General features: G+C 41.9%; 1 protein-coding gene across 1 annotated transcript in view; it reads left to right on the top strand.

Moving 5' to 3' along the window:
* Window positions 1-17257, top strand: part of PSTPIP2 (proline-serine-threonine phosphatase interacting protein 2) — a 74588-nt gene extending 57331 nt beyond the window's left edge. The window contains exons 7-15 of the mRNA XM_032470443.1: window positions 4437-4535; window positions 5037-5082; window positions 5913-5992; window positions 9038-9136; window positions 10202-10298; window positions 10422-10503; window positions 11599-11633; window positions 12704-12761; window positions 15616-17257. Of these exons, the coding sequence (XP_032326334.1) occupies window positions 4437-4535; window positions 5037-5082; window positions 5913-5992; window positions 9038-9136; window positions 10202-10298; window positions 10422-10503; window positions 11599-11633; window positions 12704-12753 (588 nt within the window). The 3' untranslated portion in view covers window positions 12754-12761; window positions 15616-17257. The remainder of the gene's footprint in view (window positions 1-4436; window positions 4536-5036; window positions 5083-5912; window positions 5993-9037; window positions 9137-10201; window positions 10299-10421; window positions 10504-11598; window positions 11634-12703; window positions 12762-15615) is intronic.
* The last annotated feature ends 786 nt before the right edge of the window (window positions 17258-18043 follow it).

Below are 18043 nucleotides of genomic sequence, written 5' to 3'. Positions count from 1 at the left end.
GATGGCATCCACAGTCTATTCTGCACTGTTTCTTTCTTTGATGCAGATCACCGGAAAGGCGATTGATAAGCAGGGAATGATGTCAACATAATGCAGAAATATTGTTGGTTGATACATGATTATTCCCAGACCTTTTATGTTTTGAGCACTCTAGGGGGAGAGAAAGCCTTATTGAAATATAATTTTTCTAGCTATCTCTCCTGCTTACATTTAGAGCCATAACAGTGTTAAGATTTTTGCTTCAACTGTCAAAAATAAGTTAGAAAACTCAAGAGGAGAAAGGAAGACTATTGCATTTACCTATTTTTCACTTGGTGTGTTTTGTTTTCTGTGTGTGTGTGTGTACCTTTTTTTTTTTTTTTTTTTTAGAAATTAAGAAATATATTTTTTGTTGTTGTTGTTGGAGGGGGGTAGTAATTAGGTTTATTTATTTATTTTTAGGGGAGGTACTGGGCATTGAACCCAGGACCACAAGCATGCTAAGCACACGCTCTACCACTTGAGTTATACCCTCCCCACTGGTGTGTTTTGTTTTATTTTTTTCTTCTGATTTACCAAGGTTTCTTCTTTTATAATTTTCTTTTGCTTAGAGAACTTCTTTTACCATTCGGCAGGGTCGGTCTGCCAGTGATAACTACTCTTCATTTCCCTTCATCTGAGAATGTAGTGATTTCTCCTTAATTCTTAAAGGATATTTTCACTGGATATAGGATTGTGTGGTGGCAGTTGTTTTCTCTCAGTACTTGAAGAATGTGCCACTTCCTTGTAGCCTCCATAGTTTCTGATGAGAAAGCTGGAGTAATTCAAGTTGATTTTTCTCTTATAAGTAAAGTGTCATTTCTGTTTTAAGATATTTTCTTTTTTTAGTTCTCAGAAGTTCACCTCTGTGTCTTGTCATGGATTTCTTTGGGTTTATCTTGTTTGGGATTTGATTGACTTCTGGACTCTGTAGTTTTATACCATTTGCCAAATTTGGAAAGTTTTCAGCCATTATTTCTTCAGGTATTTTTTCAGCCCTCCCTCCTCTCCTAGGATTCCAAGGATGTGATCTTTTGTTATGGTGGCAAAGGTTCTTGAGGCTCTGCTCCTTTTCCCCCAGCCTATTTGCTCTCTGGTTTTCAGATTAGGTAGTTTCCATTGTGCTGTCTTCTAGTTCTCCAATTCTTTCCTTCTGTCTCTTCCATTCTTAAGTCCATCCATTCAGTTACTTCTGTTAGTGTACTTTTCAGTTCTAAAATTTCCGTTTGGTTCTTGTTTATACCTTCTATTTCTTTGCTGATATTTTTCTACTTCTTTGCTAGGACTATTTTTTCATCTGTTTCATGTGTGTTTGCAATTGCTTGTTAAATATTTTTATAATGGCTGCTTTAAAATCTTTGTCAGATAATTCTAATAGCTCTGTCATCTTGATGTTGACATCTCTTGCTGGTCTTTCTTCATGCAGTTTGAGATCCTTCTGGTTCTTGGTATGATGAGTGATAGTCAATTGATTTTGGCCATTTTAGGTATTATGTTGCAAGATTCTGGATTTTATCTAAAACTCCTGTTTTAGCTGGCTTACTCTGACACCACTCTAGCAGGTGAATAAGGTATCACCACGTTACTGCTGTGTGAGGGTAAAAGTCCATGTTCCCCCCTTGGCTTCCATGGACACCTGAGGGTTGGTGTGGCCTTGTTACTACTGGATGGAGGTGGTTAAAGTTAGACCACCTCTGATACCACTGCAGCAGAGAGGGGGGGTCTACCTCATTACTGCCAGGTGGTGGGGTGGAAGTCCAGGCTCCCCACATGGTCTTCACTGGCTCTGGGGCTTTGCTCCCTCCTGGTGGGAATGAAAGTCCCAGTCCCCTAATTGTCCTTCTCTGACGCCACCTCAGCAGAGGAGTTGGGCACCTCGCTATATCTTGGTAAGAGCGGAGGTCTAGACGCTCGACTTGACCTTTGCTGGATGTGTGGTGGGCAGGGGGGCAAAGTTTCTTTATGTGGTGTTTGTCTGCAGTAGAACGTAGAGGTTTCTGTCCTCCTAGGCTGCCCCCTTTCTGCTCTTTTGGCTAGAGGGGGTAGTTTTTCATTTGGACCCTTTTTGTTTGTTTTTGCCCACGGGCATTTCTTGTCTGCTGCTTTGGCACTCAGTCTGTGATATATGAGGCCAAAAGAAAACCCAGGGAACTAGCTTCTGGGTCGCTCTCTGAGACCAAGGACATTAGCCAGTCTGCCTTCTCTCCACCTTTCAAAATCTTGCGTTTGTTTTATGTAGAATGCCCAGGGGGGTTAGTTGTACTTGTGAGGAGGAACAGGGAAGAATGCATCGGCTCGATCTTCCCTGAAGCCCATATAACCTTTAAAAAATATTTGGTGATATGCTTTCAGAGCCATAAATGTGATTATACCCAGTTATGCGAAGATTCTAAGACTCTATCTTTAGGAAATCATCCAAAATACGAAAAACAAAATGCACAACTTTGTTTACTACTTATAACGAAAACGATAAATGATTTAGTGGCCGAAAAATGGAGGTTACATAAATTGTATAACCTTTGAAAATATGATTATGTAGCAACAGTGGAAAAATGCTTTATATGTCATGTTTAAAATAATGCAGGAAAGAGAAAAATTGATCACTGATAACATTAAAATTTAAGACTTCTTTGGAGCAAAATAAAAAAAATAGATCTCAAGATTTCAAGACAGGTGACAAATGGGGAGAAATATTTGTAACTTATATAATTGATAACCAGTTTTTTTCCTAGTATAGACTGAGCTCTTAAAAAATCAATTAAAATGAAGAATGCTCAAAAGGAAAAGTAGGAGAATGAAGTAGAAATGGTATAACACCTTAGTAGTAATGAAATAAATACAAATAAACAAGGAAGATGCCAACATTCTCACCTCTGGTATCAGAAAAGGTTAGAAACAATGTCAGTGTTGGTGTTGATGACAGCATGAAGCCACATACCCTCGCATGCGTGTTTTTTGGAGTACGAATCGGTACAGCCATTTTGAAGGGAAGTCTGACATGTACATACTGTTTTACCAAACAATTGCACTAGGAATGTGACCTCTAGAATCACACCACCCAAAACAGAAGTCAGAGTATTTTTATGTTATTAAAAAAAGGGAAATGAGATAAATGTCCACCAGTAGAGGCACTTGGTTAAGAAAATCATGAGAGATATATATATATATATACACACACACATACATATACACACACACACACACACATATGGGTGTGTATTTATAACCATTAAAAGTGTTCAGCTACAGGCTTCCTGCGTGATACAGAGAAATGTCTATAATACATTGTTGCATAAGAAAGGAACTGTTGCATGAATATCTTATGTGCGTGTAATTATGAAAAATTATGAACTTTTATTTCTGTGTGTGTGTAGCATAGAGAATTATAGGGTTGTTTATTGAAAGTTTAACCCCAACTGAATTGCAGGGGATGCCAAGAAATACAGGGAAGCACATGAGATATTTGATGAGGATGAACCATCTCTGCAAAGGTGTCTTCCTTCCTAGTCAAGCATTTTTTGGGGAGCTACCTTTTTTATTGATTAGCCAGCTGATTCACAGCTTTGCTTTGTTTGAACAAATCTCTGCTTCAATAGTTGAAACTTGGGGGGGGGGCGGTATAGCTTAGTGGTAGAGTTCATGTTTAGTATGTACAAGATCCTAGGTTCAATTCCTAGTACCTCTGTTTAAAAAAATTAAATAAATAAAGTTAATTACCCCCCCCAAAAAGCTTAAAAAATTAAGTGGAAATGAAAAAAAAAAGTGTTAACAAAAAAAAAAAGGAAAGAAAAAATAGTTGAAATAGAAAATTATTTGATTCACTAAACTGTCATTTGTGATCTGTTTCCAGACTGCCAGCGGTAATGGTAGCGCAAGGGAGACATGGCTTACTTTTAAATTAGCCAAAACAGAATTCTTTAAATCAAGAAGGAACGTGACTCTCCTTAAGCTACAGAAATGATGGGACTGATGCCCTTCCCGCTGTCCACGTGCTATGACGAGATGCGTTAGAATGTCGACGCATAGTTACAATCATTAGGACCAACTGATTGCATCTAAGTTCAGAGGGTTATGAATGTTACATAAATATTGGGTGACATCTCGTAGTTACATAAGTATTTGATTTTGCCCATTTGAAATTCCATCTTTTGTTTCAGTCAATTTTTAAAGCTCACGTACTTTGTTTTTGCCAAGTAGGAGTTCTTACTTCCTTGATCAGGTTGCCACTAAATACGTAATTTGGAAAAGGGCTGGAGAGACCTTCCAAAGTTAGAGCAGAATCAGCATCTGCTCTGAGGGCCCACAGTCTTGCACTGATCGCAGCCCTGTCCTTTGCTGGGCTTGGAGGTGGGGCGGCTGCTCTTCAGGGTCCAGTCTGCTCACCTGTCTTGGTTCTCTCTGGGCTCATAATCACACAGGCAAAGAAGAGCTACGAGCAGAAATGCCGAGACAAGGATGACGCAGAGCAGGCTGTCCACCGGAGTGCCAATCTGGTAAACCTGAAGCAACAAGAAAAGGTACCTGGGAGAGCCTGGAAAATCTGAGATTTACATATATCAACCGAAAGCCAATTAATTATCTTAATAAAAATGGGCTTGCACTCCAAACTCCTGGCAATATCCTCTTTCAGGCTGCTAGAGTCTCTGAGCCAGAAAAGACCCTTGTCCTGTTTTTAGGATTGGGGAAGAGCTAGAGAGGCATGGCTTGGGGGGAGAGAGTCGGGTGATAAGAAGAGGTGGGGAGTGTTCTTCTGTTTTCATCTTTCTTCAAAACTCAGCTCATTATTCTTTGTAGCTAGGCTTTGGATATATTATCAATTTAATATTATAAAACCTGGATATAAGATGGTCAGCAATCCGAAGTTTTTAGGAAGATATAGGACAAGATGCTTGATGGATATTTGCCAATGGTGTAAGATTAGAAGGCGAATTGAGTGATTATCATCGCTTTTAAATCTACTTCGCCTTTAGAAGCCTGGCCCAGCATTTCCGACCTCTTGTACTTTTTCGTCCTGACAGCTTTTTGTGAAACTGGCAACTTCAAAGACTGCAGTGGAAGACTCAGGTGAGGGGGCTGGTCCCACAGAGGGGGGAGGATTGTGGTGGGGCTTACGTGATCCTAAATCTGTCTGTAAAAGGCAGTTTTAGAAACCTTCTGATAATGAATATATGGGTATACAGTAGGATTGAGGTATCGGAAGGGACGATGGGTGGAACAGAGGGACAGAGAGAGTGGGGAAGGGAGGGTACATTAGAACCTTGCTGCCTGACCTGCGATTGAAGAGGGGGTGGGGTCATGTGACAGCTACTTTATAATGTCATCAGGTGCTCACTCTGATTTATTGGAAACACCATCTTAAAACCCCATTTCAGCCCTGATAACTCACCTGTGTTGTGAAAGAAACAGCCAAGTTGTGAGGCCTTGTCCTCACTGAACTCTTGAAATACCAGAGGCCTCTAATTCCTGGAATATCCTGCTGGAGACAAGCCTCTCATGACTGTGGTCACTTCAGTCTCTAAACTGAAAACCGAAATAACTTGATAGTTCACTTTTCTGCCTCCCTCGTTAGATAATTTTCCTGAAAATGCAAAGAGGTGGAAGGAAACCCAGGCTGAAGTTCCTTGTCAGCTTTCACTTCTCTTTCCTTGGAGCATTTCTTGCTGGTTGCTTGGCTTTTCGTTAAAAAGAAATTTTCTTTAAAAAGAAACTGATGCCCACCTTTGCTTTTGTTTCACAAAGATATGATGAGGGTGAGATGTAATTATGACCTTCCAGCGCTCAGAGCTCCCAGAAGCCTTGTTTGCCTTCTGGGAGGGGCCTGGGGGTAGGTCTGCTAGCACCCCCCACCCCATCCCATCTAGTTTCTAAACCCAGCCCTCTCCCCTCCACTGCAGACAAGGCGTACATGCTGCACATCAACGCGCTGGATAAGGTCCGAGAAGAGTGGCAGAGCGAGCACATCAAGGCCTGCGAGGTACCCAGAACCCCCTGCTTTTGTAGAACTGCTTGCGGGCAAAAGAGAATTCTGGAACTTGAGTGGAGGGTGGAAGGAAGTGGAACGTTTTCCCCCAAACCTCATCTTTCTGCTTCTTCCCCATCCTGACTGTGCTGTCCCACGCAAGGCCTCCCCTGATGTTTGGTGAGTGCAGGCCTGAAGCAGCTTGAATCAGCTGCCAGCTGGTTAAGGAATGACCTGTGAGAGCCTCACCTGTACTCGCTCTGAGATGAGGAGAATGCGGACAGCCAGAGAGCGGCTGGAGAGCTTTTTACTCACAGCTTTCACTTCACCGCTGCCCCTCTCATTTTCAGCACATGCCTCGCTTACAATTTCCCAGAAAGTAAAGGCACAACCTGGAAATTTCCTCACATTTCTGTCACCCTGTCTACACCTTTTCTTACCAGTGGTTCTCAAAGGGAGATCCCAGGACCCGTAGCATCAGCATCACTTGGGAACTTGTTAGAGATGCAGATTCTCAGACCAACTCCAAGCTTCTAGAATCAGAAACTCCGGGCGTGGGCCCGGCAATCTCTGTTAATAAACCCTGCGGGTGACTCTCATTCGAATTCAAGCTTGAGGACCACTGATCTGCACGCCTCTCCACCTCCTTCCTCCTGTTGTAGTGGGGGAGGGCTGCTCCCCCACTGCTGGGCTCGGGTCCCGGCTAGCAGGCTTTCCCCGCCCGCTCGGGCACCGCTCCCTTTCCCATGGACTTCTGTTGTCATTCGCACAGCCTCAGCTCCTCCTGCTTGAAAGCCACCACTGCTGCTTCCGCCTTCTCCTCTTCACAGCCAGGCCTCCAGAGGGAGTTCTCTCTGCATCCTTGCTGCCCTGTCCGGCTCAGCCACTGTGTCTGGGGTCTGCTCCCCTGCAGCCGCTCTCCCAGAGGAACCAGTGGTCCCCTGGGTGTGAGGTCCAGTACCTTGGCAGTTTCTAGTCTTATCGGACCTGTCTTTAGTGTCTGGGACTCTGGGTTCCTTCCTATCCTTCTAATATCACTCTTTTCTGCTTTACGATCCCCTGGAAAAGCCTGAGATAAGGCCATTTTTAAATGGTTTGGAAACATGCAAAACAGGGTCACATGCATCTTACGGATACATACAGACTGTAAAAATCTCATAAGAATGATAAAGTTTAGGGTAATGGTTATCTCTGGGGGAGGAGAAGGTGACAGAGCTTGGGGACAGCACCCAGAGGCTTTAACAGAATCTGAAACAAATATGCCCAAAGTTTTGACGAAGCTGGGTGATTGGTACGTGGGTCTTCATTGTATCACTTTGAAGATTCTGCCCATGTGAAATATTCTATAATGAAAATAAGATATGTTTTAGTATGTATGTACTACATATGAATACTAAAATATTTACTGGTGAAACAATGTATTTGCTGCAAAATATTCCAGGGAGTAGGGGAGTTGGTAGGGATGCAAGTAAAACAGAATCAGCTGTGAGTTAAGTGTTTAAGCTGGTGATGGGTACATGGGGATTCATTGTGTTACCCTCTCTACTTGTGTTTATGTTTGAAGTTTTAACATTATAAAAAGTTTTAAAGCATAATGGGGGTGGGTATAACCCAGTGGTAGGGCACGTGCTTAGCATGCACGAGATCCTGGGCTCAATCCTCAGTACCTCCATTAAATAAACAAATAAACCTAATTACCTTCCAAAATAAAATAAAATAAAATAAAATAAAATAAAAATAAAACAAAGTGTACTAATATTATGGTCAATGTTAAAAAATACATTAACATATAATGTCCACTCTTTTTTAAAAAATATTTTTATTGAAGTAGAGTCAGTTTACAATGTTGTGTCAATTTCTGGTGTACAGCACAGTGCTTCAGTCGTATAGAAACATATGTTACTACAAGTTACTTCAAGATATTAAATATAGTTTATACAGTATAAACTTACTGTTTATCTATTTTATGTATAGTAGTTAGTATCTGTACATCTCGAATTCCCAATTTATCCCTTCCCACCTTCTACCCGCTTTGGTAAACATGTTTGTTTTCTATGTCTGTGAGTCTGCTTCTGTTTTGTAAATAAGTTTGTCTTTTTTTTTTTTTTTTTTTTTTTTTTTTTTAGATTCCACATATGAGTGATACCATATGGTATTTTTCTTTCTCTTTCTGGCTTACTTCACTTAGAATGACATTCTCCAGGTCCATCCATGTTGCTGCAGATGGCATTATAACATCCACTCTTGAGTAGTGTAAAATCCACTTTATAGAATAGCTTGGTTTTCCATACATTGATATTTGTGTATATCCGAAAAACTACTGTTCAGGCAGTGACTTTTTAAAAAACTTTTATCAAGGAAAATTTCAGGCATACACAAGAATAAAGAAAAGGGCAAGGATCCCCATGTGCTCAGTAACTCGCTTCAACAGTTATGAGCATCTCGCCGGTTGAATTCACTTATTCCAGGGATGGGGTGAGAGGGAGGGCAATTTTCTGAATCTGAGGCTCTGGCAGGCGGTCCCGGTGCAGGTGCCCATGAGGCAGCTGGAAATGTGAGCTGGAGCTCAGGTTAGAGCATTGGTGTCTGGGGTCACCATGACCTCTTCCCTTCTGAACTATGTCCAAACCTATTTGTGTTCATCTGATTTTAGAATCCATTTGCCTTCTTTTACCTGAGGTAAGAGTTTATGAGCTCAGTGGTGGCGGGTGGGAAGTACACTAAATGTGACAATAAGCTTGCAGATAATTCAAGGTTGACACTGTTTCTTAAGTCATAGCCAGTCTAGACAGAAGGCCCCTTTCTCTGCATATGTATGTACATGTAGTTACTTTTTTCTCTATTTTTTAAAACTTTTTTTGTTGAGTTATAGTCATTTTACAATGTTGTGTCAATTTCCAGTGTAGAGCACAATTTTTCAGTTATACATGAACATACGTATATTCATTGTCACATTTTTTTCGCTGTGAGCTACCACAAGATCTTGTATATATTTCCCTGTGCTATACAGTATAATCTTGTTTATCTATTCTATATGTACATGTAGTTATGTTTTTCTAGGTGTTCGAGGCTCAAGAATGTGAACGAATAAACTTCTTTCGGAATGCACTGTGGTTACATGTAAATCAGCTGTCACAACAATGTGTCACAAGCGATGATGTAAGTCAGAGGCATCCACGGAGGATGCTCTGCCTATTGGATTCATTAGAGTGGAAGGAACCACAGACGTTCATTAGTTCACCCCCATCATTTGAGGCCCAGATAAGTACAGTGACTTGCTGAAGTCCACACGGTGAATGTGATCCCAGATAAATACCTAATCTGCCTGACTCCTGGGTCTACTTTACCACCATGACTTTTTCTCTAAGAAATTCAGAGTTAGGGCAGGAGAGCAGAGAAGGGAGACCCAAATGCAGCTTAATTTATGGAAAACTGAGACTTTCCAACATGCATGTGAGTCCCAGAGAATGCTCCAGTCCGGAGTGGGGTCACTCGGGGACAGCACCAAGTACTAGCAGGCTGAGCCATGTCCAGGCTCATGGTCACTCCAGGGCTCCAGCAGTGTTCCAGGGTCATTATCCAGGCTTAACTTGTGCACAGAAATTGTCATGGGTTTCCCAGGTGTCGGAGGGACGAGAATTACATTATCACAACCTTCTTTCCTAAGAAATAGCCAGCCTCCCTTAGACGGGACATTCACTTTAGAAGAATAATTAAACATCCAGAAAACAAGTAGGACTGACTGGAAGAACTTTTCTCCAATTGTCTTTGCTTTTGTCTGTGGAGTTGGCCATGGGATTTGGTATCTATTTTCTTTGTCCCATCAGTATTAGACAAAACCAAAAAAACCTTTTGGGGTCAGGGGGTTTTAGCTCAGGGTAAAGCATGTGCTTGGTGTGCAAGAGGTCCTGGGTTCAATCCCCAGTGCCCCATGTTATAGGGGAGGGTGGAAATAAACAAACAAACAAATAAATATTTTAAAAAATCTTTCCTAGGCTTTTGTGCTGCTACAAAGATACATTTTTTGTCATCTTTAAAAAAAATTTAATAGCAGATGTTGATTTGAGAAATCTTTTTATCTGAGCCCAGGACTTGGGAATATCTTTTTCCTTTTCAAAACAAAGTTTGTAAAACAGTCAGTCATTCGTGAAACCTCCTATTTGAATAAGCCGTGCGCCATTGTGATGGACACACCTCTACCTTGATCTGTCTTCTCCTCGTTAGATGTATGAAGAAGTCCGTAAGAGTTTAGAAATGTGCAGCATTGAGAAGGACATTGAGTACTTCGTGAATCAACGCAAAACTGGACAGACTCCACCAGGTGAATGGCGCAGGGGCGGGGGAGGGGGTTATCTGAACAAATCTAGTAGTCCTTCTTGTCACGTGTCATCGAGAATGGAAGCCATCAGCCTCTTAATGTTGTGTGTCTTGCTGGTCCCCCTAGCACCCGTCATGTATGAGAACTTCTACTCCCCCCAGAAGAGTGCAGCCCCACCAGGAAAGTCCACGGGGCCTAACTTGGCAAGGTAATATCCAGCTTTCTTTCACCTGAAGCAAAGTACTTTTAATAAAGCCTTGCATTATTAGTGTTCCAACGTCCGTATTACAATTGGACCACATCTACCACTGCATTTGCTTAGCCAGGCTGCTGGGCTTTTGGAAATAGCATTTTTAGGACAAATGTTACATGGATTTGACTCATCAGAGTTCAAGGAGGACTCTGCCATGCTTGTGTGTGATCACTGTCACTCGTGTACGAATCCTGGACCTTTCTTGTAGCCTGGGGAAAGCAGGAGTTAGCTGGCAAACTGTCCCCAGTGATCCAAATCTGACCTGCCTGTTTTGGAGGGCCTGCGAGTTAATTTTTACATTTTTAAATGGTTGAAAAGATGGAAAGGATACTATTTTGTGACCTGTGAAAATGATATGAAATTCCAACATCAGTGTTCACACACAGAGCTTTGTTAGAACCTGACTGCCCTCTGTCTCCATCCTGCCTGTGGCCGCTCTCCTGCTGGAGTTCAGTACCGTGGCCATACCAGCAGAGCCGAAATCATTTGCCATCTAGCCCTTCACAGAAAAGGTCTGCTGCCCCTGATATAAAGGATTTTGAGAGAAGAGAAACTTCCGTTTCACATACAGCCACCTTGAAGTCTAAGCTTGTAAATTTTCAGTCCAGATTTTAAAAATATAAGGGAATGTTTGATGGAGGAGTGCACGTCCATCCTCAGGGTTGAAGAATGCCAAGTGCCATTCAGAGCAGTTACTATGAATGAGTTCCTGTAGTCCTCGCAGCAGGTTAGAGCTGTTAGACGGCCCATTGTGCACGTGAAGATGCTGCTGTACGAAGCCATCAGGAACTCTTGCCCACCCAGCTGAGGTTTTCACCCTGCCGGTCTGGGCTGCAGGGCAGGGCTCTGGGCATCCTACCCTCTGGCATCACATAGTGTCTGCGCCCAGATGCAGGAGGTCAGTGCTGCAGAGTTTTTGCTTCATCTGAATTTTTCTTGACCCTCCAGAGCAGAAACCAGATTAGAGGGCAGTATGCTTATAGAGTGAAGAAGAAACATAGAAAAATTATAAAAGCTTATCTGAAAGACTTTGGTTTTCATTTCTTACAGGAGAGGACCTCTCCCGGTTCCTAAAACTATCCCAGGTATGCCACCTAGAAAGACCGTGTGACATCTTCGGTCAGGTTTCTTTCAGGTTGAGTAGCTAGAATTTCTAAATAAAGGGAAAGAAAGCAATGAATAAAATCAAATTTTCAAGAGAATGAACCTATATTAGAGACTATGACACTGTTTGTCACAGAGTGGACTTTGATAATTGGTGGTCTATTTCACAGCTTATCCAAGAGAACTCAGTTACTCAAATACCAAAAGAAACTTATTATAAGACACTCTTACTTAAGAGAGCCAAGATCAACTTGGCTCATGAGAATGAGCAAAACTAAAATACAGTTTCCTCTGGATGACACTGGAAATACAATTTATAGAAGATGTCTAAAAACATGTAATCTGGTATTACATATTTTATACGCAGCCCATAGTTGGATCTTTTGCTAATCACCCTGGTCCCTTTTTTCCTCTGAACTCCTACAATACTACTCAGAGAACCACACATTTAGTACTTTTTGTTAGTTCGTATTCCCTGGATAATTGCAAGATCCTTGAGGGCAGGTAGCTTTTTTTTTTTCCTCTGAATCAGTCACAAAACCTAACACAGTACCAGGCACACAGTAGGAGCTCAACAAATGCCTATTATTTGAATAGAAGAAAGATCGATCTATGTATGCTCGAGGGACAAGACATTTTAGGCTGCATTTAGCATCTGAGCAAACATTTGGTGACTGAAAAAAAATTTAGTGGCTGAAATTACATCTTTGAACCATACAAGGATTTAAGTTAATTTACTTCTTGTGGCCTTATAATTACCACTTGATATTGTGGGAATTATTTTTGTCCAGGTTTGAAGATGATTTTACTGTAGGTACTGCTATCCAGGCGTGGATGAAAAAGGGCAAAGAAATCAGTAGTAGGGATTTCCACTGTGTTTTCTGGCTTGTAGTTTTGACTATTATTTGTAGGTTTTAGGTGCCAGACATTTTTTCTTCTTACAGAAGGGCAGTCACCAGACTCTTGAGTGGAATGCCTTGATTTGAAAAAGGCTAAGATCTTACTGTGAAAAATGTTCGCTTAATGTTGTTCTGTGCTCTGCCCTTTGTAGATGATCCTGATTATTCTTTGGTTGATAACTACAGCTTGATCTACCAGTAACACCAATGGTAAGAACCGTTAATCATCACAGAACCGGGTTGCGTTTAGACCAGTGACTGTATTTTTGAAGTCTATGAAGTTTCATTATGATCCCACTGCAGGCAAAGAAGGCCTTGTGTCAAGCACCCTGGGGGGGATGCCCCTGCAGAACGGCCTCTCTGGCTCCCACAGCTGAAAGGGGATGGAGACCACTCCAGACCCATTTGAATGAGGATATTTCCCTTCATCATTCTGTGACTCTATTTGCTCTTGTGAATCTCTTACGTGGCTACTACACACCCACGCTTAAGGCAATACCCACAAACAAATACACCTGCTCCTCACTGTTTAAGGAACTTCGCCTCCAGTGTTCTCCCTCGTTCCCCAAAGGGGAAAAGTCAGGTAAAAAGAAGTCAGAAATGAGGCAGGTGATATCAGACTCTGGAAATACATGAGGGCATCCAGCACCAGGTTATCACTGCTCCGAACTAGTAAGGAAACCGTCGCAGAAACCTGAATACCATCAAGAGACCAAATGACACACAGAGGGTTGGAGAACTCAGGTTTATTCCGCCCGCGGGCCCAGAGGAGTTAACACTCCGAGCTCTGGACCCTGTCTGTAGACTTACACAGGCTTTTATAGGGTGTTAGGTTTCGATTAAGTTTGCATCATATGCAAATGAGGAGTTAGAAATGGACCAACCAGGAGTGAGCTTTCAGGAACCAATTGAATTCTAAGGGTAAATGCAAATGAGGTGTTAGAAATGGGCTAGACAGGAGTGAGCTTTAGGGAACCAATGGACTTCTAGGGGTAAGTTTTGTTTTCCTAGAAGCAAGCCAGTTTACAGAAGCGCAAAAGTGGGAAGACATTGGCCCTGCCTAGGAAGTCTTGCTGGTCCCTTTGTGGGTTTTGCCCCTTAAAAACTATAAGGATTCCTGGAGCAGGACTACTCAGCCAACCGTGGCTGCAAAGATAATTTTTCCTCTTTGGCGGGCAGGTGCTTGCAACATGCCCCCAGGTCAGTATCAGTCTTCACAACCTAAAGGATGTCTCTGAAGCTGAAACAGCACTACTAAATGAAACCCCTCACGAAGTATTCTTTTAACACTTTTAACCCAAGCAGGCGTATCTTGGGGTTTGATGGTTACATGCATGTAAGAGCACTTTTCAGAAAATGTCTGAAAGGACATCTTTCTAAACATAATAATTTTTCTTTTTGTTTATCCGTGTGTTCTGATTTGTCTACAATGAAATTTTATGACTTCTTTAATTAAAAATTGTTTTGAAGAGTTGACCCCCTTGCATATTCCTGATCCTGGTGTGCTCCTGGGAGTGACAGAAGGGGTGGGTTCAGGGAGTAGTAACGGAGCTGCCAAGATCTCTCTCCCACCCGTCCTGGTTTGGTATTGGCGACATTTACTGTCACTTACGAAACCAAACAAGTTTCAACAGTGCTCCACAGTGGCCTTCCTTCTGTGTCCTCTACCTTGAAACATGCTTGTAAGTGGATACATCATGCATGACTTGTCTTCCCTTCCCTAAAAGCACCCCCTTTGTGACTTACGGCCAATAAGCTGTTAGGATGGAAGCCATCATTATCTTGATTAGACAAATAAGCGATATTATTTATATTTACACATAAATATTTAAATTGCTTAAGAAATGTGTTTACTATTTAAGGAACTTCACTGTGAAAGATAATGGATATTTTTCTTTTTTTGAATTTCTTTCTTTATTTTTAATGGAGGTACTGGGGATTGAACCCAGGATCGTGTGCATGCTGAGCATGCGTTCTACCACTGAGCTATCCCCTCCTGATGATGTATATGGAAGACATAAAAAACCTCATCCTTTACTGTATATATCTTTCTGACCTGCAAACAAATTGTAGACTTTACAACCAATCATCATTTCTTCATTTCATAAACCTCTCTCTTTCTCATGGAAAGAGGCCTGGCCCATTTTAAAGGCAGAGCAGGAACGAGGGCTATCAGTGACTTGGCATTCTAAGGTGACACCTGCTGTCTAGGACACCAAGTAGTGATGGCTGTGTGGCAGGGCATCAGCAGCTCCAAGTTTCTTTTATTTTTTACCTCCCTTTCTTTCTCTCTTTCTTTCTCTTCCTTCCTTTCTTCCCAAGCCTTCCTTTCTTTCTGTCTCTCCTCCCCCTCTCCTTTCCTCCTTTCTTTCCCTCCCTCCTTTCCTCTCTCCTTCCTTCTGTCCTTCCCTCCCTCACCTATTTGGATAAAGCATATATTCCAGTTGCTTAATAATAGCATTTGACCCAACAACTGTAGTTCCTCAGAGCCCAAGAATCTGCTGTTTGAATGCAAGATGCTAATACCAACTTATTTAAGTTAGATCATTTCACTGGGGCTCATTAGTGTCTGTGCCAGCTGAAGAAATAGAAATCCAACATGTATAATTGACTGAATTTAAGAGAATTTTAAAGAGGGAGTCTACCTTCATTGATCACTTAGTTAAGTGACTTGTCATAACATTTTAAATAGTTTAGATGAACCTTTGGAATTGAAATTGAAATATGAAGCTTTAGGAATTTGTGATTTTTTTCTACAGTTGTTGATTTTAGCTGCTCTTCCTATTTTTAATTCTGACATGTTTAGGCAAAAACAGGTTATATTTTTAATTAAAAATACATGTATCATAAAGTATAAATATATGTATTATTTACAATTAAGTGATGCTCTTATTAACATTCCATTTTTTTATCACTTGGAATGCCTGCTCATTTCTCACCATTTGTTTTCCTTGGCCAAACACATTATTATTATACATTATTATTACATTGAGATTATGGATAAAATCTCAATGCTGACATGAATAGTTAATACAAATGAAATCTCTTTGTTTTTGTCTTTCAGAAAACGAAGCTTTTTTTTGGCTGGTGCTTCTGTGGCACTGAAGGAGGCACTCAAAGCAGCAGAATCTGTAGGAATTATGTCAATCGTGAAGACTTTGAAGTGAACCCCTGCTATAATTTTTCAATATTTTAAATTTATGGTAGACATTTAGTTCAACTTAACCTGCTAGAGTTCTGCAGTTTTTAAAAGAAGTTTATAAATTGCCCCAGACCAAAGAATTATCCTTTCCCAATCAAGTTACTAAAGTTGTGAATGAATTGTGTTTTCTGCTCGATTCAGGAAACTCTGAATTTGAAGCCTTGACTCTTGGGGTGGGAGCAGGGATGGCTGCAGAGAAGTCTGAGCCATCAACCTGCTCAGGAAGCTCCTTTGCCTTTGGGGGCAACATGGCTATGGAATTTCCACAGTGACACACACTCTCAGTGGTGCAAGATTTAGAATTTAAGATTTAAAACCTTCCTTTTTGGCTGGAAGACTTAGAAGCCATCCGATTGCACTTTCTCATTTTGCAGACGAAGAAAGGAGGCCCTGAGTGTGAAATCAGTTTCCTCACTGCTCTCCCAGCTGATTAGGGACAGAAGCAGAAGTCAGGTGCAAGCTCCTCCCACATCACCATCTTTCTAACCCCTCCTGAGGCTGGGATGCTTGTGGTGAAATTTAAGATGCCAAATGTTTCTGCCAGCATCTTTTCGATTGGGAAAATCACCAGGATGTGAATGTCAGATTTATTTTTATATGGCTCACTGTGTGTACTGAACCACAGGGCATCGTATTTAATTTAATCTGAGAAGCCATTGATTGTAAAACATGTCATTACTTTATACGCCACTGAGAAAGGCAGTGGGGGAGTTGACGCTGTGATCATTAATGGCCAAGCCCATTTGAATTTGAGATGATAAAGTGTGTGTGGCGGGGGGGGGATTGCATCTTAGAATCAATGATATGTGGTATTTTGACTATTCCTGAAAAGAATTTTAGACTTAACAAAGCCAGTACTCAGTCCTGGGTCTTCACAGAGAGTCTTTTCCTTGCTAGATCCTGGGATTTTCAAAGTGTCAATCTTACCCTTTCACAAATATTTGAGCCCTCCTTTGGTCACCCACAAACAGCAGCGAGATTATGCACCTTTATCTAACGTTCGCACACTGACGAATGGTACATTTTAGTTAATGACAAGTTAAAATAGCGCTGGCATTGATTTGGGATATTGTAAAATTCTGGTACCACAAAGAACAAATTGTTTCCTTTTCTGCTCTGTGCAGTAGCTTTCCCGGAACTATTGACAAGTTGAGTGAAGGAAGATTGATTATTTCCCCCTTTTCATGTTAAGATGCTGCTGAAAGAGGTAATTTCTTGTCATGATGGGAAACTTGCGTCAGTTGGGTATCCTTTTGAGAAACTGAAGTTTGCAAAGGGCCATTGACTTCCCCAAATTGAACAGGCTCAGGAAATTTTCCTGTGAGCTCAGGACATCGTATTCTTAAGTATTTTATTTATTGTTAGCAATTCCTCAGGGATTTCAGCTTTCTCTCTGTTGGTCAGTGTAACTAATGTAAAAGTGTTTTAAGAATTGAAAATATGTTTATTTTATTGCCTTTCCAGTTTGATATGAAGTAAAATAAAAGTTCTTGGTGATTTGGGATGTATTTTGCATTTTTGTGTTAGTCGTATCTCTCTTCCAAGCTCTATGTGACCCCTAGTCACATTTGTCATCATTACACCACAGAAGGGACAGTTGCAGGTCAGGGGGGCCAGGTGGAGACTGGTGTCATACCACTTCCTACTGGGGCCAGATGCAAGGTCACTTCCTCGGGGAGGCACCTTCCCTGCCTCCAGACTTGCTTGGGTCCCACTGCTGTAGCTTTCCCCACCTCTCACATTGTTCTTGCTGTTACAGGGTTTACTCCTTCCCTCATAGACCGTAGTCATCATGAAAGCAGGGTCCCCACCATATCCCCAGACCTCTTTTTTCTGGGTGGTGATTTCAGAAAGTCCCAGTATGGAAGTGGGGGAGGGAGGTGAGACAGGGAAGGGGAGGAAATCAAAAAAGGATGTATTATCAAGCAACTTAACCGCTGTGGGCAACAGCTTCGACCTGCTGGGGACTCTTGGGAGACAGTAGGGGAGATGCGTCTCACAGATGGTTTCCCCAGACGGGAGGGAGCTGGGGTGGTTCTTCACCAGGCCCCCTCAGTCGTGGGTAGAGGGCTGCTTCTAGGAGCTTTAGTTCCCTGATGCTTCTGGTTGCCGTGAACGCTGGCAGAGGGGGTCCAGCAGCCCGAGGGTCCTCAGGTAGGGACGCGGGTCCTGGCAGTTGGAAGTTGGGTTGGTGTGTGAGGAAGCGATGGTACCGAGGGGGTGTGGATGGGGTGCTGGCAGTGCTGACCCCGTGCAGCTCAGGACCCTGTGCCCCACATGCACCTTCCTC

Source organism: Camelus ferus, chromosome 30 (genome assembly GCF_009834535.1).
Source record: "Camelus ferus isolate YT-003-E chromosome 30, BCGSAC_Cfer_1.0, whole genome shotgun sequence".
Classification (NCBI taxonomy): domain Eukaryota; kingdom Metazoa; phylum Chordata; class Mammalia; order Artiodactyla; family Camelidae; genus Camelus; species Camelus ferus.
Note: the sequence above shows the minus strand (reverse complement) of the source record. Positions and strands in the feature narration are given on the sequence as shown.